The sequence below is a fragment of the Balaenoptera musculus genome, chromosome 3 (assembly GCF_009873245.2).
Source record: "Balaenoptera musculus isolate JJ_BM4_2016_0621 chromosome 3, mBalMus1.pri.v3, whole genome shotgun sequence".
Lineage (NCBI taxonomy): Eukaryota > Metazoa > Chordata > Mammalia > Artiodactyla > Balaenopteridae > Balaenoptera > Balaenoptera musculus.
Genome location: NC_045787.1, coordinates 42238246 through 42261236, shown reverse-complemented (window position 1 = coordinate 42261236; position 22991 = coordinate 42238246). Strand labels below are relative to the sequence as shown.

The following is a 22991-nucleotide window of genomic DNA, read 5'->3' as shown; positions in this document are numbered from 1 at the left end:
TTATAACTAAGGCAATCTTGAAGAGGAAAAACAAACCAAATAGCAAAGCTAGACTAATTTTAAAGTGTGGTCTTGGTACAAGAATAGACAATAGACCTTGGAATAGAATAGAGTTTAGAAACAGATCCATACGTATATGATCAATCACTTGATTTACGATGAAGACATTACAGAAATTCAGCGGAAGAAGGATGGTCTTTTCAATAAATTGTGCTGGCTCAAATGGATATCCATATGGAAAAAAAAGGAAACTTGACCCTTTTTCACACCATACACAAAAATTAACTCAAGATGGATCATATACTTAAAAGTATAAAGTAAAACAATAAAGATTCTAGAAGAAAACACAGGAAATATTTTCAGGACTTTGGGGTAGGCCACAGTTTCTTAAACAGAACACAACGAAATAACGATAAGTTGGATTTAATTGATAAATTAAGAAATTCCATTCAATGAGCGACACTATTAAGAGAAAAGAAAAAGAAAACTTGAGACTGGCGCGTGCGCGTGCACACACACACACACATATACATACACACACCTGGCAAAGCATTTATATCTAGAAAATACTCTTCTTCAAAAATTCTACACAATTTTTTAAATTGGGCAAGAATCCTGAGCAGGTACTTCACAAAAGAGGATACCAAAATGGTCAGCCTACAACTGAAAAGATTCTTGGCAACATTACTCACGAGGGAAATGCAAAGTAAACCACATCTTGATACCATATGTTGCTGGTAGTCCAGAAACATCAGTGTTTCTCCTAGAGAAAGCAATTGCAAAACCACAGCTCTGAATACCAGAAAGTGAGTTAGGGTAGGTGTCAATAATTATAAACAGCCTAGTTTAATTTGAAGAGTGAGGTTTCTGTTAAAGATTTTCCTCATGCAGTGTAATGAATTTTAATTCCCCATTGTCGTTATGTCAGTTACACTTGCCAGCCTAGTACAAAATGTGAAAAGCTATAACAGAAACCTCACTCTTGGGATTAAACATTACTGTTCACAATTATTGAAATATGTCCAAATTCACTTTTTGATATTCAAAGTTGTGGTTTTACCATTGCTTTTTCATGAAGGAACATTAGAGAGACAAGGCCACACAATCTTGCAAAATAACCTCTCCAAGATGCAGGAATTTAGTCCCCTTAGATGTGATAACATTGCAAGAATGTGTCTATTGAGCAATGAGAAAGTCTATTTATTACAGAGCAAAAAGAAGAACTAGTACGTGGAAATACATAGCACAATGAAAATACATATGGAGGTTCCTTAAAAAACTAAAAATAGAACTACCATATGACCCAGCAATCCCACTACTGGGCATATACCCTGAGAAAACCATAATTCAAAAAGACACATGCACCTCAGTGTTCATTGCAGCTCTATTTACAATAGCCAGGACATAGAAGCAACCTAAATGTCCATCAACAGAGGAATGGATAAAGAAGATGTGGTACATATATACAATGGAATATTACTCAGCCATAAAAAGGAACGAAATTAGGTCATTTGTAGAGATGTGGATGGACCTAGAGTCTGTCATACAAAGTGAAGTCAGAAACAGCAAAACAAATATTGTATATTAATGCATATTTGTGGAATCTAGAAAAATGGTACAGATGAACCTATTTGCAGGGCAGGAATAGAGACGCAGACATAGAGAATGGACATGTGGACATGGGGGGGAAGGGGAGGGTGGGATGAATTGGGAGATTAGGATTGACATATATACTACCATGTGTAAAATAGATAGCTAGTGGGAACCTGCTGAATAGCACAGGAAGCTCAGCTTGGTGCTCTGTGGTGACCTAGATGGGTGGGATGGCGGAGGGTGTTGGGAGGGATGTCCAAGAGGGAGGGGTGATATGTATACATATAGCTGATTCACTTCGTTATACAGCAGAAACTAACACAACGTTGTAAAGCAATTACACTCCAATTAAAAAGAAAATACGTAACATTTGCACTCTCTGGGACTGAGACGTTGGGTTTGGAGAGCTCTGGAAATGAGAAGCAGTTTGCACTTACATCCACTTGGTTTCCTACAACTCTGGCCCCTCTGTGCCCACTGCACTTCTCCTCCATTGTCACTGGTTCTTAAAGTGGCGATCTCTATGATGTCTTATGACCTGATAACTTCAAAAAGAGACTTTTTCCATTACCATATAGCTGGAGACTACTTGCCAAGTTCATTAGTACTGTATAAGGGGACATGCATGGGACTGAGAAACTGAAGAGCCAGCAGAAGCATGGGTTAATTCATTGTGCATCATTTAGCAAGCCATTACTCTCTGCCTAACTGTAAAATGGCTTAACAATATCTGCTCCATCCTGTCACGTGCTACAACATGGTAAACTGTGAGGAACTTATGCTAAGTGAAATAAGACAAATATTGCATTATTCCACTTTTACAACATACTTAAGGTGGTTACATTTATAGAAAAAAAAAGCAGAATGGTGGTTGCCAAGGACTGAGAGGAAGGGGAAGTTGGAGTTAATGTTTAATGGATATAGAGTTTAAATTTTGCAAGATGAAAAAGTCCTGGAGATTTGTTACACAACAGTGTGAGTATGCTTAACACTACTGAATTTTACACTTAAAAATGGTTAAGATAGTAAACTTTATATGTTTTTACTGCAATTAAAAGTAAAAGAGGGCTTCCCTGGTGGCGCAGTGGTTGAGAATCTGCCTGCCAATGCAGGGGACACGGGTTCGAGCCCTGGTCTGGGAAGATCCCACATGCCGTGGAGCAACTGGGCCCATGAGCCACAACTACTGAGCCTGCGCGTCTGGAGCCTGTGCTTCGCAACAAGAGAGGCCGCGATAGTGAGAGGCCCGCGCACCGCGATGAAGAGTGGCCCCCGCTTGCCACAACTAGAGAAAGCCCTCACACATAAACGAAGACCCAACACAGCCATAGAAATAAATAAATAAAATAAAAAAAAAAAATTAAAAAAAAAAAAAAAAAAAAAAGTAAAAGAAAAATGTGATAAAAAAAATATAATATCTGCTCCCCGGGATCTCCAGACCACAAGTGATTGTTCCTTCCTTTAAACCACTTGAGTTCTCAACTTGGGGCTCAGGATCCCCTGAGGTGTTTTGAGGAGACGCTTGAAACTTGAATGGAAAACTATTTTCACTAACCTCTAACTGAATGTAGCATTTACTTCAGTCACAAATCACAGTGGCAGTAGATGTAATATGACTGTCACCAATAGAAATCACAAATCTTTTCATATCATATGTTTTATTATAGATGATCTCATAATACTGTCATGCTCAGCCCTACTTCAAAATTACTGTAGTTATCAAAGCTACCACTAAATCAGTGCTATGTAATGTGTTAATACAGACGCTTATATACTACCATAGTACCACAATTTTAAAAACTGTTTTTTTACTATATTGCTATATAATTGGTTTTTCTTTGCAATTGTACGCTTGTTATTTTATGCGTTTATCCTAATAAGGAGTCTATAGGTTTTACTAGATTGCCAAAGAGGTCCCTGGCACCAAAAAAAAAAAAAAAGAAAGAAAAGATTAAGACTCTCACCATAGCCTATTATTGACTTATTGTTTTGTCATGCTCATCATACAATGTGTCGCTGACATGTGTTATGTAAATGTCCAGACACCTCATCTAGACTGGAAGCCCCATCCTTCACAGAGCCTGGCTGAATGTCTTGCATGTAGTCAATGCTCAAAGTGTTTTTGTTGATTTATTAATAGTACGATTCAGAGTTTTGGTCTGGAGTTAGGCTACCTCTGTTCAAACTCTGACTCCTGAACCTTGGGCAAGTGACTTAACCCCTGCAAGCCTTAATATCCCCATCTGAAAATGGAGCTATTAATGCTACCTATCTCTTTGGGTTCTTGTGAGAATTAAATGAAACAATACTCATAAAGAACCTAGCATAGCCTCTGTCCCATCATAGACTCTTAATACAAATTATCTGTTCTTTATAAACATATTATTATCCATGGGAGTTGTGAGTGAAATCATGAAAGCAAGATAGCAAGGGGGGATCATGGACATTAAAGGGAGGTGAAAGGTAGGGGAGAGGCAAAGATTTGGGTTGGCTCCTTCAGAGATTATTCAGACTTAGGGGGCCAAGCAGAGCAATCAAGGCTTATAGGGCTGACTCGCACCTGGTGGTAAACAGATCTGTGTGTTCAAAAGTGTAATAAGTGATTTGTGTCCCCTCATATTGCCCAGCTCTTAAAGTCACAGGTCCTTGGCTAAGGTATCATCCCCAGAAGTCACCTGTGATAATAAACTAATGTTGATTTCCACTCACAGAGCAAGAGGCCATAGGGAGCAGTGGAGAAAGCACTGCCCTGGGTCAACACACCTCTGTGGTCTTGGTTTTCTCCCTTCTCAGAATGTGGGACTGTTTGCCCTTAAAGTTCTTTCTACTCTAAACCTCTGTAATCCTCTGAAGGAATCTGTGCTTATTTGAGAGGATGATTGTATCCACAGAGCTGGGTCTTAGAATACCTAAGCACTGCCATCTGACTCACAGGTGCTGGCCTTGAAGGGTAAATATACCTGTCCAAGGGGCAGAAAGGCTTCTGAGCACACAGGACTTGTTCTGGAAAGTGGTCCAGGGAGGTCAGAATGTGAGACTCATGAGCCAGCAGAAGAGGTGAATAAAATTGAAAATAGGACATCAGAAGATGAAAGATGGACCGGGGGTGACCAGAGACAGAATGTATACTTAATTTATACCTATCCATGCATACAAAATTGGATTTTTAAAAAGAAAAAATATTTCTCATTTCTGATTATTGGGGGGGTTAGGGGTGTAGTAGGTCATAGAATAGCAGCTCATTTACAAAGCACGTTGGGATAGTGAATCAGGCCAAGCACTCAACGAGTGCCCGATACCCACTTATTGATCAGTAGTCAATGAATGATCTTCTCCAAGTCAGCTATTTGGTTTTTCACTAAGAGAAGAACTTAAGAATTCTGATTTGGATCTCTATTTGCACATGGCAAGCATAGAATTTAATACACATGAGTCTGTCTCATGCAAACAGAATTATGTAAACAGCACTTAAAGAGGCTGATTTTGTCTTGTGGAAATCTTCTATCATTGCCAGAAGGGGATTCAGAAATCACCAAAGCCACCTCTTGTTCCCATCAAATATTATTAGTAGGCTAATAATGAAAATCACTTCTCTCATATCTCAGCCTATCAAGCAGATAGCTAAAGGCTTTCCCAGTGTGTTTTTTGTATCTTGAATGATAACAGAGAGAATATGACAATAAAATGACAAAGATACGCCTATGCCCGTAGAATTTCAGTTTGTTTATTTAACTGGGTGAAGGAAAGCTTTAGCCTGTTACCTGGAGAATCAGAGATGAATTCAGATGTAGCCCTTGAAAACAATTGTTTTGTCTCCCTAAACCTAGCCATGCCAAAAACTTCATGCTGCATATTGAGTTCTCCTTTCCTCCTCATATCTCAGTTTTGGTTTCAGTACAGTTTCTTTCCCTGAGGGAAAGAGAGAGAAATGTCAGAATATAAGCTCTGGAAGCTTAAATCCTGCTGATAGGTGAAATATTCCATCAAGCTAAACTTGCCTAAAGGCTGATCTATTGCTGCATGTATAACTCCTTCAGCAAATTCCTCACAGACAAATAGGACAAATTAGGCCAAGGAAGGATTCAGGCATTGTTTCACCCAGAAACATATGCATTGGGTCTGCATGATACCAAAAAGATGGTCATGTTAGGGACCCAAAGCCTGTCATCAAACAAGCTGTTTAACATAATGTAGATCAAATAAAATACACAACGGCTGACTAAAATTTTAATTTTCTGCTCTGTAAGCTGAATATAAATCTGTTCACCCCAGCAGTATTTTCAGGGGGAAGAAAATAGATTTTTTAAAAGTTGTGTCTGACAAAAAGACTGTGAAATCAAAAAAGGGATTGCTGTTAACACACAGCATTTCAAAACTTATCTGGCAAAACCTCATGTGAAAACATCCTTTTGGACAGGATATAAAGGAAACCGCCAAACCCTTGATGTCATTAAATTGTTGATGCTGTATTCATGCACCACAGTGTCGCCTCAACCAGCCAGGCAATAATCCAAACTTCCTTATTTTTCTTCCTACAAATAAAAGAAAAATGTTTTCTCTGATGATTACTGGTTTAGTTATCAACTCTCTGGTTCTGTTTGTAAAAGAAGGATGGTTAAGATAGCTTTTTGTTCTAATCTGATTTATGCTTCTCTGGACAGTGAGATTTCTTTTTTTCAAGACATATGACAGGAAGAATTCAAGAGTTAAATTTCTCCCGAGAGGAAAAGGAGATTAGAGGCAGAGCTAGAGAGAGAAGAGATATATAAATGATACCTGAGAAATGCCAGACTGGCTTCAAGCAGGAGAGGATTCCATCTGAACCCCATTTCTCTATTTAAGGGTGGAACCTGGGTCCTGTGGCCAACTTCATCAGCCCTTCATCTCCCTGCCTTAATCTCGTTCAGAGAGAAAATCCTTTTAAAGTCCCTGGGTTTATTCATTCCAGCACGTAGAGTCCTGAGTTACAGGTCCAGACATCCAACCTCTGTTCAAGCTCTGTCAAGAGTCAGACCCAACCTGGACAGCTGGTGTATTAGCATAAAAATAAGAAGGCAAGAGTCCTGAGTGATTTGCTGAGCAAATAATTCATTTCAGTTAAGTACTGACAGAGTATCTGCCATGTGTACAGAAGAAGGAGAACTTGAGCCCAGGTCTTGTGACAGCAAAATTCACCATTATTTCCAGCATACAACATTGCCACGGCTAAACTGCCAAGGTCGCACCTCCACCCCTAAAATAATGCTGATGCTTAAGTGGTAAAAGCCCTGAGATTTGAGGAAAATATTATTTGAGCCTATATGTTTTTCATAGCAGATGTTCTCAATCAATTCCTCCAGCCATTGGAAACCTAAGTGTGGTCACTGGTGAAGTAGATCCTAACAGGTCCGTCAGAACAAGTGCTTATCAGTGCTTATCTGCACAGCAGTGCCTGCGCTCAGCAGCTATAGAGCTGAAATTGGACCAAGGAGAGATAGGGTAGTCAGGAAGGAAAGAGCAAACGTAGGCTTTTTTTTTTTTTTCCCAAAAGTACATCAGGAAAGGAAGAATAGACCTGTTTGAAGAAACATCACAATTTTGTTTTATATTGTGTTTGTTTTTAAGAATTGAAAGATGTGAGCATACATATAGGCTAGGAAAAAGAATCTTGAGAGAAAAGGATGAAGTTGCAAAAGAGGTGGAATAATTGATGGAAATAATAATAGTAAATATACAAGGGAATTACTATGGGTAAAGCATTGCTCTCAGAGCTTGACATATTTAAATCAATTTAATTCACTCCAAAATTTTATAAGAAACTTGCTAGTAGTATTCTGATTTTACAGATGAGGAAAATAAGGCATAGCTTAAACAGTGTCAAGTTACAAGACTGGGGTTTAAACCCAGCATTCAGGCTCCAGAGTCCATACTCGTTTTTTTTTTAAACTTTGGGTTTATTATTTATTTATTTATGGCTGTGTTGGGTCTTCGTTCTGTGCGAGGGCTTTCTCTATTTGCGGCAAGTGGGGGGCCACTCTTCATCGCGGTGCACGGGCCTCTTCACTATCACGGCCTCTCTTGTTGCGGAGCACAGGCTCCAGACGCGCAGGCTCAGTAGTTGTGGGCTCACGGGCCCAGCTGCTCCGCGGCATGTGGGATCTTCCCAGACCAGGGCTCGAACCTGTGTCCCCTGCATTGGCAGGCAGATTCTCAACCACTGCGCCACCAGGGAAGCCCCAGAGTCCATACTCTTAATGGTTGTGCAAATCTGCTTCTCTAGGGAAAGTTTTTTATGTAGGTTGAGGTGAACTAATGGTAGCCTAGCAGAAGGAAATAAGGAGAGCTAGGGGAAGGGACAGAGAAATTTAGAAGCATAGGAGAGAAAAGTTGAGGGCATTCACATTAGATGGCTATGCTGATTCTTAAGGTCCCTTATGTTCAAAATTGGGCTGTCAGCACAAACACACAGAAGGAAATCACCTCCTTACCTACTATGACAGGGTTCATTTTCCAATTAATCTACCAGCTACAATTATTTAGACAAATGTGTGAAAACTTGTGACTGGGCCACAAATCTAGTCTATAGAACTCATATATATTCTGTTCCTACCTGTTCTGATTCAGGCATACTTATCATTGGACATATTTTGGAAAGACATTAATATCCTGGGATCTACCCTGAGATTGTTCAGTTTGTTCTCTGATGTTTCCTGTGGAGAGGATCAAAGCTGTTAGAGCTATGTATTCCAAAAATTCTGAAAGTATGCTCAGTGTTTTCCTTGGAGAGGTGAAAGAGCAAGGCGTTGATCAATCATGGGATGTGGCAGAATATGGTCACACCTTTGAGAGACTCTACCTCTTGAGAAGAACTCAATTACAGAATTTTTTAAAGAAGAAGGCTGGCATGGAATATCCAGTGCTAAATGATGTGTTTCAAATGACAAGTGCTGGAGGAATTCAGAAAAGGTAGCTAAGATGGTAGTAACTTACATTTATTGAGCTCTTTTAGGTACTTTACACAGAGTGATATGCTGGTAAATCAGTGCTCAAAAAAAAAAAAAAAAAAAGGCCCCGACTTGTAGCATTTGCCAGTTTCCCATGTGTAAATACTCCTACCACAGCCAATTTCAAGCCATAGAATTCCTGACTGTCTTTCAGTCAGCCGGTAGGAGCCGGTAGGAGCTGACTCCAGCACACCATCATTTTGTTATCCCATTTCATCCTCACAACAACCTGTTAAGGTGGGTACCATTATTATCTCCAGTGTACACATTAGGAAAAATATTCAGAGGTTTCATAATTTGCACAGGTGCGCAGAGCTACAACGAAGCAGAGCTCTGAGGGAAGCTCAGACTGTGGTGACTCTAATAACATCTAGCCATAGGCCCTACCCCTCTTTACCCTACAAACAGCCATGGAGATTCAGGTGGTAATGGCCACCAGTCATTAAGCAATCTCCACCTCTGGCTCATGTCTGTTACAGGTAGATTTTCTGAGACCCCTTGGGGACTGAGTTTATATTTCTAGGTTTTTACTGTTCAGTAGAGAGTCTCTGGGTAAAAGCCCATAAGTGTATATTTTACTTAATATTTGAAAAATATTCTAGCCCCTTGCTACACAAAGGATGAACCAACTACCAGCATCATCTGGGTCCTTGCTAGAAATCCAGAATCTCTGGTTCCTACCCATATCTACTAAATCAGAACCTGCATCTTAAGACAATCCCCAGGTGATATGTGTGCCTGTTAAAATTTAAGAAACTTTAGCCTACAGGATCATACTGGGGCTTTCATGTACCAAGAGTGTCTCACATTGTATGCTGTTCTTCTTGCAGTTGGCAGGGACGGGCACTGATACAACAATACACTCGATCTTGTCCTGTCCCTTTTGTGGCTGTTAAGCGTACAGTCTATGGTCATAAAACAGAGTGACTCTATCGAGTGAGACTTCGGCCTCCTTAGCAACATTTCTAAGCAAACAGCTAGAGGTTTCTCTTCCATTAACCTGCTTAGTAACCTCAAATTTTGTTTTTCTAACTGTACAAGAAACTTTGGAGAGCCAAGTTCAACTAGATTTCTCACAAGGATTTCCTCTCAGAAAAATTAATGCAATGAAAATTATCTTCTAAACCCTCCAGAGTCTGCCAGGAAGGGGAGGAGGGGAGCAGTGAGATTGCTGGAGCCAGGCCTCTATGACATGTGCCAATTTAATTCAAACCACAGGGCTTCATTTGAACTTGGCCAATAATTCATGAGTTGAAAATAGAAGGAAAGGGTATGTGGCCAAAGTTAGAACTTTTTAAAAGTACTTTTGAGATGTTCAGCAAATTCACCATCCACAGATATTTAAAAGCACTGTGGGTTGGGCTTGTATCAGATTTTCTTTTCTGTATTTTCCCAAATCCATTGCATTACTGAAGGAGTGGCCACAATCCAGATGCAACTGAATGTAAATCCTCACTCTTTCCAGTTGAGGTGGAAATCTAAAAACAAAACAAATACAATTCAGAGAACGAAAAAATTTCAAAAATATCAACTCTAGATTTCAAAAGTAAAGACCAAAATTATTCTAATGTGTGGACACCTATGGTAAGAGCAATGTCTACCAGCTAATACTAGCTTAAATACATTCAGCTGGAATAACAGGGTGAGGAGCCCCTTTACATTTTTCATCTGGGCAAGGTAGGCTAGAAAACCTGCCTCTTAGAGAGGCAGGGAAGAGGGATAAAAGGAAGAGCATTCTCTCTGCCCAGTTATGGGGAGGGTCTTAACAGATGTTGGTCATTCAGAGATATTTCCTCAGGCTTCTGGTGACCAAGAATAGCATCCAAGGACTCTGAGATGCCAGAAGACCACAGAAGAAGGCCTCCTAAATCTCCCTAAACTGAAAGCTTCTCATGAATGGGGATCACATCTCTATTTCGGTTACCATCATACCCCCAGCACCACGACCATTGCCTGATACACATTCAGCCCTCATTAAATATTTATCATATGACTGATGAATAAATAAAGTCATTGCTACAGATTAACCTGAGCATGGTAGAAATGCCTGATACTTACCAAATTCCCATCATGATATGCATGAAAATAAAAGTTTATAGTAGCCTGAAAACTAAAGATAAAAGGAAAACATAGGGCAAAGTCAGAAATGGGGGTGTCTGCACTAACCAGGAATGGGATTGTGCAGACTGGGAAGGGGAGGAGGAAAGGAATACTCACTGTGGAGCCAGAAGGCTTCCATCACCTACTTCACCATTTTGCCAAAAGTTGGATTTGTCCATTTGGGCACTTGACATTTAGTGTTTAACAAACCAGTATCTGTTACTGGCTACTGACTATATGAGTAGCACTGTTTTGGCACTGTGAGAGACAGAAGACCCATCTTTCAGATCATACCTTCTGGGAACCTAAAACTTGGTGATGGACTCCTGGGTTATATAACAATGATGGTAACAATGAAAATAATGATAATGGCTTCTCTGGGTGCTTCAGTATTCCATGCTCTTCAGTGTGGCCATGCTTCCTTTCCTCCTCCTCTACCCTCTTTCAAACTGTGCCCCATCAATCCTGCTGAAAGTAAGGAATAAGGCTCAGCCAGTCAGCTAAACAGCCTTTCCTAAAGATCACTCCAAGATCCTATAAAATAGCACGGTACAATAGAAATAATATGCAGGCCATGTGTGTAGTATTAATTTTTCTAGCAATCATATTCAAAAATAAGTAGAAAGAAACAGGTAAAATTAATTTTAGTGATATACTGTATTTAACACAATATGTCTAAAATATTATCATCATAATATATAATTAACATAAAATTTATTAAGGGAACATTTTGTATTATTTTTTTCATACTAAGTCTTCAAAATCCAGTATGTATTTTACACTTAAAGCACATCTCAATTTGGACTAGCCACATTTTAAATGCTCAGTAGCCACATATATTAGCTGATAGCTACCTTATTGAACAGTACAGCTCTAGAAGCTCGGAAATGACCACTTAAAAGGATCCAATTAAAATCTCAAAAAAAAAGTTTTTGTAAGAGCACTAATCCTATTTATGAGGGCTCCACCCTCATGACCTAATTACCTCCCAAAGGCCACACCTCCAAATACCATTATACAGGGGACTAGTTTTCAACATATGAATTTTGGGGGAACACAAACATTCAGTCTACAGCAAGCACTGTGGAAACATGAAAAAACCTGAATTATTTAAAGTTGGTATTGATTAAAATGATAATTGAAATTAATGTATCATGAATCTTAATGAAAAGTTTTAAATAAAGAAGATATTGACCAAACTACTTTGAGAATGCAAAGTACTGTTTAGTTACTGGCCTTTACGTCAATTTTAAAATAAGAAGGTTCAAAAAGATTATGTGCCAGTTACCATAAAATTTAAATTTAATCTACAATTACCTGTCACCTTAGCATTATAGAGTCTGCTTGATAATGGGAAAAGCGATAGAATATTGAAAGTTTTATTTTGATAGATCCAAGAACTTCTGACTTTACAACCTTTTATTTGTTATAAGAATTTACAGATTTTAGAAAATTTGTGGTAGAGAACTATATTTGTTCACTTAAAGTTGTAACCATGTTTGTTTTAAGAGATTGGTTTTTCTCGTGAGTCGTATGTATAATTAACCTACTAACCGATTTCTTTGGTCTACTTTTAATTAACCAGGAAGAAAGACTATGCATATCCTTCTAAAATCAGAAACAAACCTAAAGGCATTTTTCAGTAAAATAGTTAAGTGACTTCAACAGATTGCTTTAAAACCAATGCATAATCTCAGTTTTTCACAGTAGCACTTTACATATATTACTGGGTTTTAACTCTTAAAACAACCCTGCGAGATTAGTATTTTTTAATCCTCGTTTGTAACTGTGGTTAAGTAATTTGCTCAGTATCTCAAAGCTAGAAATGTGCTGAGCTGGAACTTAAACTCAGGGCTGTGTCATGTCCAAGCCCCCATCACTGCCTTCATAGCCGCCATTATAGTTCCCACTTCCGTAACTCGAGCACGTTGCTGAGAAGCCTCTGGTTTCACCCGAATAAAATGTAGGACTACCTAAAACCTCTCTGTAAGTGTACACTAGGTTTACAACACTATCAGAATATCATTAAAACATAGCAGCACATCTGAAATTCTCAAATATATGGTTTCTTGTTTACATGGGAAAATGTCAAGGTCATCAGAAGTCCTCACCAGAAAGTTCTTAATAAGGAATTACCCCAATAAGCGATGGTTAATTGGGTCCTAATGCAATATTGTCAGTGACCAAGTAAGTCATCAACTTTGGCAAGGAAAGTCCTCCAGTGAAGTCCTTCATTCACTAAATATTTATCGGCACTTCCTCTGTGCTTCATTCTGAACTAGACTGGGGTCACAGAGTGGGCAAAGCAGACAAGGGCCCTGTCCTTAGGAAGTTTACCCTCTACTGGAGAAGTGTCTTAATTTGAGTTTTCCCAGAAGAAGATCCTGGGACAATGATTCCAATGCAAGTAGCTTATTGAAAAGTGCAGGAAATACCATGGGGTAGGAAAGGTGGGTGGGGAGATGTCATACAGGTAGGGAATGGCAGCCCATAAAAAGTGTGTTATTAAACCAGTTATCACAGGTGGCAGTGGAGCTTATTTCTTAAAGGGTAACATTGGGAAATGGTGTAAAACAGCACACCTCAGAATCATTACATCTAAAGGCAAGGCAGCTGGTGTCTATAGGCCAGCTCCCAAGAGTCACTGGTTGAGGGTTGCTGTGGGTTGGGGAAGGGGATGATTAGCTCCCTGGCACTTCTGGCCTGGCCCCCAGAGCTGGCAAAGTGACCTTCTGTATTCTGGAAAAATGCCCTCAGACCAAGACCCAGACACAGATATTTGAAAGTCAGCTGAAGCACATTGAAAAGTCTGGGGAACAACAGCATAGACTACAGGGAGACAGATAATGAAGATATAATGAAGTACAAGTTAATTACAGATAGTGACAATTACAAGAAGGGAAAAATGAGGACATTTTATTAACTGTAATTAGGGTTGGGCAGGGAGGCAACTGCTGCTTTACATGGAATATGGAGGTTGGGTAAGGCCTCTCTGAGCCGACACCTGGACGGTAGGGAGAAGCCCGCCAGGGGAAGAGTCAAAGGAAGAGGGATTTAAACCAGCCCTGTGCCAGGTGTGGGCCACAGCTGGTGCCAGCCCAGGAACTGCTTGTCACCAGTTCGAGACAAGGTATGTTCAAAAACTGAGAGTACTTCTAAACGTAACCATTTAGAAATTGTTACAGCAATTAGACATTGCCACACCTCCAAGCCTGTGGTAATGGACTTGTCTCTGTGAACGTGGTGTAGACCACTTTGGGTTCTGTCAAACTGGTGTGGAAAGTCACGCACAGTAGGATAGTGTTAAATACATGATATTTTAAGGTTAGTTCATGCACTATAATCTAAATGTGTATACAGATCTCAGAAAAATAAGGACTTATTTCTCTTTCTTCTTTCCTCCCCCAACCCCCTTCCCTCTGGCAACCACCTGTTTGTTCTCTGTATCTGTGAGTCTGTTTCTATTTTGTTATGTTTGTTCATTTGTTTTTTAGATTCCACATATTAGTGAAATCAATACAATATTTGTCTTTCTCTGTATGACTTATTTCACTTAACATAATACCCTCCAGGTCCATCATGTTGTCTCAAATGACAAGAGTTCTTTTTTTTTTTTTTTTTAATTTATTTTTGACTGCGTTGGGTCTTCGTTGCTGCACTTAGGCTTTCTCTAGTTGCAGCGAACGGGGGCTACTCTTTGTTGCAGTGCACAGGCTCTAGGTGCGTGGGCTCAGTAGTTGTGGCTCGTGGGCTCTAGAGCGCAGACTCAGTAGTTGTGGCACACGGGGTTAGTTGCTCCGCGGCATGTGGGATCTTCCTGGACCAGGGCTCGAACCTGTGTCCCCTGCATTGGCAGGAGGATTCTTAACCACTGCACCACCAGGGAAGTCCTCAAATGACAAGAGTTCATTTTTATGGCTGGGTAATATTTCATTCTATATATAACACATCTTCTTTATCCATTCATCTATTGATGGACACTTTAGTAGTTTCCATATCTTGGCTATTGTAAATAATGCAGCAATGAACATAGGGATACGTGTATCCTTTCGAATTAGTGGGTTTTTTTTCCTTCAGATAAATACCCAGGAGTGGAATTGCTGGATCATATGGTAGCTCTATTTTTAATTTTTTGAGGAATCTCCATACTGTTTTCCACAGTAGCTGTACCAGTAGCTGTACCAATTAACATTCCCACCAATAGTGTACAAGGGTTTCCTTTTCTCCACATCCTTCCCAACACTTGTTATCTGATGTCTTTTGGATAATAGCCACTCTGACAGGTGTGAGGTAATATCTCATTGTGGTTTTGATTTGCATTTCCCTGATGATTAGTTATGTTGTGCATCTTTTCATGTGGCTGTTGACTATCTGTATATCTTCTTTGGGAAAATGCCTATTCAGATCCTCTGCCATTTTTTAAATAGGTTGTGTGATATATTTTTTTTGATGTTAATTGAGTTGTATGAGTTCTTTGTATATTTTGGATATTAGCCACTTATCAGATATATCATTTGCAAGTATCTTCTCCCATACAGTAGGTGACCTTTTCCTTTTGTAGATAGTTTCCTTCACTGTGCAAAAAATTTTTTAGTTTGATATAGTCACATTTGTTTATTTTTGCTCTGGTTTCCCTTGCCTGAGGAGAGATAGCCAAAAAAACATTACTACAACCTTTGTCAAAGAGAGTACTACCTATGTTTTCTTCACACTTATTTATTTTTAAAACTTGCTATTTTCAATCATTTTAATTTTTAACAAGTGTGTTTTAAAACATATTTTAGGATAATATTATTAGTTAAATTATAGAAGTAAAATTTATATTGTTTGTTCTTTCAGGTTTATTGAGGTATGATTTAGTAATCTCCTTTTGGAGGGGTTTAGTTCTCTGAGTTTGTCAAGTGAATAGAGAGTGTATAACCATCACCACAATCAATATAGAGAGTATTTCTATCACTCCAAAAGTTCTCTCTGGCCTCTTTGTAGTTTATTCCCTCCCTGCTGGAAAGCACTCCTCTGGTTTCTATCTCTGTATCTTTTGCCAGGATGCCTTATAAAGGGAATCATGCGGTATGTAGTCTTTTGTGTCTGGCTTCTTTCACTCAGTCAAGTGCATTTAAGATCCACTCATTTCTTGCATGTATCAGTGCTTCACTCCTTTTCATTGCTGAGTAGTATTCCATCATATAGATGTACCACAGTTTGTTCATTCATTTACCGGTTGATGAACATTTGGGTTGTTTCCAGTTTTGGGTGATAATAAAGTTGCTATAAACATTCACATATAGGTATTTGTGAAAACATATGTTTTCATTTCTCTTAAGTAAATGCCAGGGAGTTGGATTGCTGGGCCATGTTTATGTTTAACTTTATAAGAAACAGCCAAACTGTTTTCCAAAATAGCTGGGTTATTTTGCATTCCCATCAGCAATGTGTCAGAGTTCTATCATCATCACCAGCACACAGTGTGTTTTTAGCTTTTTTAAAGCCATTCCAATAGGTGCATAGTGGTATTTCATTGTGATTTTAATTTATACTTTCCAATGAGTAATAATGCTGAGCATCTTTTCATAGACTTATTTGCCATCTATATATTTTCTTTGGTGGCATGTCTGTTCAAATCTTTGTCCTTTTTAAAATTAGGGTTTTTTTATTACTAGGTTTTGATAATTCTTTGTGTATTCTGGATACCAATCCTTTATCAGATATGTTTTACAAATATTTTCTTCCTGTCTGTGGTTTGTCTTTTTGTTTTCTCACCAGCATCTCTTAAAGAACAGGAAGTTTTTAATTATGACAAAATACAATCACAGTGGCTGCTGTGATTGAGGAAATAAATTTTTTATTTTATCAAATTTTAATTTAACTTAAATAGCAATATGTAGCTAGTGATTACCATATTGGACAGCACAGCATATTAATGCCTAAATGTACTTTCAATGAACAATGTGTACATTTTAAAAATTCTTTGAGCTTCCCTGGTGGCGCAGTGGTTGGGAGTCTGCCTGCCAGTGTAGGGGACACGGGTTCGAGCCCTGGTCTGGGAAGATCCCACATGCCGCGGAGCAACTAGGCCCATGAGCCACAACTACTGAGCCTGCGCGTCTGGAGCCTGTGCCCCGCAACAAGAAAGGCTGCGATAGTGAAAGGCCCGCGCACCGCAATGAAGAGTGGCCCCTGCTTGCTGCAAGTAGAGAAAGCCCTCACACAAAACGAAGACCCAACACAGCCAAAAATAAATAAATAAATAAATAAATAATCCTTCCCTGTACTAAAAAAAAAAAAAATTCTTTGATTATTCTATGTTTTGATTACATTTTTTGATGTAACTTTATGCTTGTTTGAATCTAATAATAAAGATTGGGGGTTGCATTCTGTAAATCTTATTTTTTCTTTTTCAATTTTTAATTTTCATTATATTTTATTAATGTATCAGTTCCATGATGCTTTGGAAATTTAAAAACCTGGTCCTTCACCACAGGTAGTCTGAGAAGCCCTGAACTAGACAGATGTTGTACATGGGCAAAGGCCTGTCTCCCTGACAGGGATATTCCTCATTGTTAACCCACAAAGTGGCATTCTAGAGAAGGAAGTGACAGATGGGGTAAAGGAATGAAAGACTATTTTAGAAAATGTGGTCAGAGAAAGCCTCTGTGAAATGGTGACATTTGAACTGGGGAAAGAGCATTCCAAGTGGTGGGATAGAATAGCAAAGTTTTGGGAGTTTGGGAAAGGGCATGGCATGTTCAAGGAACAGAAAGGAGACCAGTGTGGCCGGATGTGAGAACGGAGGAAGGGTGGTGAGAGATGAGCTGGAGAGGCAGCACAGAGCCAGATTTTGCAGTCACACAGACCTTGTCCTCTCTTCCCCTCCTACGTTGTAGATAATAATTAATGAACCACAGGCACCTGGTATGTGTGAAAAGTGTGTGAATATGTCTGAATAAGGGCCTTATTCAAAACGCACTTGAAAAAAAACAACCAAATGTTATCTTACACTTGGCTTTGGCTGTCTAGAAAGAATTATCTCTATGTTTGCAGCTCGGGAAGTGGACTGAACAATAATAACTCTCACAAGAATTTAGGGGGTGGGGTCCCCATACCACAGATTAAGACAGTGAGGCTCAAAAAGTTATATAATTTGCCCAAATCACACAGTTAACAAGAAATAGACTCAAACTCATGTCCTTTCCACTCTATTTGACTGCCTTTTTTCAAAATGAGTCCAAAACAGCCCTTTTACAAATGTGAAATTGTCTATATTTTAATTTGGTTTTGGTAATGATATAAATGGGCACAGAAATATAACAGTTATAGAGACTGCATCTACTTTGAGAAGTCCTCCTCTGTGTTAGTTTCTTGAAGCTTCTGTAACAAAGTAGCACAAACTTGGTGGCTGAGAACAGAGAAATTTATTTTCTCACAATTCTGGAAACCAGAAGTTCAAAATCAAGGTGTCAACAGCACCATACTATCTCTGAGGGCTCAAGGGGCAATCTGTTCCTTGCCTTTTCCAGCTTCTAGTGGCTCCAAGTGTACCTTGACTTGTGGCTGCATCATTCCAATCTCCGGTCACATAAACTCCACTTCACTATGTGTGTCTCTTATAAGGACACTTGTCATTGAATTTAGGGCCCACTCAGATAATCTAGGATGAGTTCAACTTGAGATCCTTAATTTGATTACATAGGCAAAGACCTCTTTTCCAAATAAGGTCACATTCACAGGTTCTGAAAATTAAGATGTGGATGCATCTTTGGGGTGGAAGGGCACCACTGAACCCACCACACCCTCCCTGCGCTTCAGCCTGGGAGCTCTCCCCAAGCAGTCAGTTGGGGACTCATCAGGCTCAGCTTTCTTGATTCTCTTCTGCCAGGGATCTCTGGCCTGCACTGCCTGCTGTCTGAAAAGTATCATTTCAAATGTTTTGCTTAGTTTTCTAGCTGTTTAAGCAGGAGGGTAAATCCAGTCCCTATTACTCCAGCATAGCCAGAAGCAGAAGCTGCACCAAAGTGAAGTTCATTGAGCATAGAGACCTTTCCTATCTTACTGACGTCTGCATCATCAGTGCCTATCAAAATGATTGGAGCATAGTAATCCTTCCATAGCCACTGATGAATTAATGAACAAATGAATTAAAAGGAGGTTAATCTATTGGGTTGGCGGAAAAGTGCCTTTGGTTTTTAAGTAAAAATAAAAGACATTTTTCATTTTCACCAAGAACTTCATTGAGCAACGTATTCACCCTTTTGTTCCACTACCTTCTGCCATTTTTCAGGCAACTTCATAATTCCATCTTCCCAAAACTTTTTAGCTTTTTTGAACAAAGAACTGTTCCAGGTGCCTTTTACAGTCTTCCAGGGAATTGAAAATTTTTCCATTAAGAGAATTTTGTAAAGAGCGAAATAAATGGAAATCCAAAGGTGCAATGTTTGGTGAATACAGCAGATGAATCAGAACTTCCCAGCCTGTAACAGTTTTTGCCTGGTCATCAAAGAAACATGCAGTCTTGCGTTATCCTGATGGAAGATTATACGTTTTCTGTTGACTAATTCTGGATGCTTTTCTTCGAGTGCTGCTTTCACTTGGTCTAATTGGGAGCAGCACTTGTTGGAATTAATCGTTTGGGTTCCCAGAAGGAGCTCATAATAGAGGAATCCCTTCCAACCCCACCATATACACAACATCACCTTTGGATGAAGACCAGCCTTTGGTGTGGTTGGTGGTGGCTCATTTCGCTTGCCCCATGATCTCTTCTGCTCCACATTATTGTACAGTATCCACTTTTCATCACCTGTGACAATTTGTTTCAAAAACAGAACGTTTTCGTTACGTTTCAGTAGAGAATTGCATGCGGAAATACGGTCAAGAAGGTTTTTTTCGCTTGACTTAGGTGGAACCCAAACATCAAAGCGACTTACATAACCAAGCTGGGGCAAATGATTTTCAACGCTTGATTTGGGTATTTTGAGGATGTCGGCTATTTCCCGTGAGGTATAACGTTGATTGTTCTCAATTAATGTCTCAACTTGATCGCTATAAACTTCAATTGGTCTACCCAACCCTGGAGCATCGTCCAGCGAGAAATCTCCAGCACGAAACTTCGCAAACCACTTTTGACATGTTTGATCAGTCACAGCACCTTCTCCATATACTGCACAAATCTTTTTTTTGCTTTTTTTTTTTTTTTGCCTTTTTACCTTTCTTGAAATAATAAAGCATAATATGCCAAAAATGTTGCTTTTTTTCTTCCATCTTCAATATTAAAATGGCTACACAAAAATTCACCAACTTTGAGAGAGTGGCATGGACATATACACACTACCAAATGTAAAATAGATAGCGAGTGGGAAGCAGCCGCATAGCACAGGGAGATCAGCTCGGTGCTTTGTGACCACCTAGAGGGGTGGGATAGGGAGGGTGGGAGGGAGACGCAGAGGGAGGGGATATGGGGATATATGTATACGTATAGCTGATTCACTTTGTTATACAGCAGAAACTAACACACCATTGTAAAGCAATTATACTCCAATAAAGATGTTAAAAAAAAAATTCACCAACTTTGATAAGTCTTTTTTGAAATGCACACTGATATGAAAGCTGTCACAATACAATCTAACAAAATTGTTTCAAATGACGTTAAAGACAACTAAGTGCTGCTAGAGCCATCTTACGGAAAAAAACGAACGAACCTTTTGGCCAACCCAATAAATCCTTGATTTTTCTTGTGTTTGGGACCAAGTGACCACAACTCCTTTTACCTCAGTCAGTTGGGTGAGCTTAAGCCATCTCTCCTTAACTGAATATCTGCTAGCGTAAGCCAAAGTGTCCTCACCAATTCACACTCGGCCTCCAAAGTCTGGCTTTCATGGTTAATGCAAAAAAAAAAAAAAAAAAACAGCACTGGGAAATTTAAGAAATGTATCTATGGAGCACATTTTGCATAATGATTTATAAGAAGTAGGTTCTGCCCATGTTTTAAATAAAATGAACACAGGGTGTTTGTGGGGGAAGGGCTGATGTGAGGAAGGTAAGTGGGTCCTAGTATTGTCACAGGGAACTGAGGCCAGACAGTCTGCTGATGGGGAAAATATGAGAGGCAAGAGATAAGAAAGAAGCCTGTCTATTGAAAAACACAGTCCATATCAGTAGATCAAAACAAATGTGGCCATATACGAAGAAAAATGGTTTCTGCTTTTATTTCCATAGTCACACACTAATTAAGTTAAAAAATTTTGTTATCATTATCAACAGCATTTACAAGATCATCTTCTATATGACTATTTGACTTATCCAAAAACCTGATTGTCTTGATTTTAGAGCTTTGCTTTGAATTTATTATATCAGATTTTTAATAACAAATATAAAACAACAGGCTTGTTATAATAAGCCTAAAAATACAGAGGTAGATAAAGAACTAGAAATCTCCTACTTAAATTGCAATCCCCTGAGGTAGCCAATATTAATAGTATATCTTCATACATCTTCCTCTGTTCCTGTGAACATACATGAACATATTTATATATACAGTGGGTGGTTGCTGGTTTTATAAAGATGTGAACAAATGAAATATATAACTTTTTTCATTTAATAATAGAGTCATCCTACCAGATAAATTCATAGAGATTTACTTCAGAGTTTTAAATCTAGAGTATGAATTTACTACCATTTATTCAACTGCTCCTCAAATGATATACATTTGGGTGATTTGAGGTTTTTCCACCACGTATAATACTGCACTAAACACCCTTGTGATTGCACACTGTTTTAATTTTATCGCCATGGATATCTGAGCCCTGAAATCCAACCTTTCAAACGCTACTTCCTTCCCCCCATCCTCCCTGTCATTCGGAGAACAGAGCTGAAGGGAGACTAAAGATGAGCTATGAAAGCCGGTAAGTACTCCATACAGCACATGGCCAGCAGCCTTCTGCTACAATATTTACGTGCTATTCCATTGAGAGGGCACTCTGCTCACATGACCCAAATGCAGTTCTCACTCCACCAAGAACACAGCTGAATCCAAACTGCATTGGCAGCTTTGCACATGCTCCGTCTGGCCCTGTGAATCCTCACTCACCCATTGAGATTTCTTTTGGTTTAAAACAACACACCAGCTGCTGAGGCTCCGTTACCTCCAGTATTTTCCTGACCCAGATCCAAGGCAGGTGGCCCTCTATGAAAACCGTTTTTCAAGGTTTGAGCTTTTTTTGTCTGTATTTGTTGGGGGATAGAGGGTGTGTAATATTTACACGTGGGTATAGCTGATGAGTGAGACCATAAGAAGTAACTCTTTTTCCTGTCAGGTATTACAGGAATAACATTTACCTATTTCCATCATTTGCCTTGACAAAGACCGGCAGCTCTAATGCACATTTAATTCTCAAACAGAGGTCTTGGCAAGGGATGCTGTATCTGACTGTTGTGTTGACTGTAACGTGTGAGATGGTGTTTTCTCCTCTCTAGAGACCAAATGCTTTTTGCCATCCTGATGGTAAATGATGAGACAGGCAACCATGGATTTCAGCACTCCATCTGTGTTTGATCAGCAAAAAGGTAAAAATGCTGCTTTAACTCACCCTTTGGTTCTTTGCATCTTCAGTCCAACGGTAGGGATTTGCAGTTGTACGGGGAGAGAGAGTAATGTGTGTGTGTGTGGGTGTGTGTGGGTGTGTGGGTGTGGGTGTGTGGGTGTGATGTGGGAAGAGGATTTCACATAGGAAACAAACCTGTTCTAAATGTTCACTTCTCATTTGATAAGCATTTAGAAGGGAAAAATAAGCTTATGGTCTATTAGTCTTGCTAAAGTGCTCCTACCTACAAATTTTAAAAATTGGGTTTCAGGCACACCAGCTATTTCAGATAGTATCATCTTTATTCTCATTAGCTTTTTGTTCAAATCTTTAAAATATATACATTATAATAAGTAACATAAACCCAATATCTCATTGCTATAGTTTCATAAATATCTCTTGATTCCCTTCAGGAATAGATGTTGCCCAGATTTATGCTATAGTTGATACATTATCTCATCCGAGGTTGTGTAATGACTTATCACTATGTTATTATTTGCAATGAAAGGATATATCTTTCTTACTCATAATTCCCAGTGTGGAAGTAATTTTCCACACAAAATGATTGCTGTGAAATTGATCCATCCTTATAAAAAACATGTATTCAGCCATGCAGTCTGTGCATGTACATTTTGCATATGAAATGTGTGCGTGTAAGTATATATATGTATATATATATACACCTATGTGTAATTATGCATCTATGCTCTGTAAGTACAGAAAATTTCCATTCTTTAAATGT

At 39.1% G+C, this 22991-nt stretch overlaps 1 protein-coding gene across 1 annotated transcript in view; it reads left to right on the top strand.

Moving 5' to 3' along the window:
- ANKRD55 (ankyrin repeat domain 55) overlaps positions 1-22991 on the top strand; it is a 413288-nt gene that overhangs the window by 299156 nt on the left and 91141 nt on the right. The window contains exon 3 of the mRNA XM_036847799.1: positions 22143-22232. Coding sequence (XP_036703694.1) covers positions 22175-22232 — 58 coding nt within the window. The 5' untranslated portion in view covers positions 22143-22174. The remainder of the gene's footprint in view (positions 1-22142; positions 22233-22991) is intronic.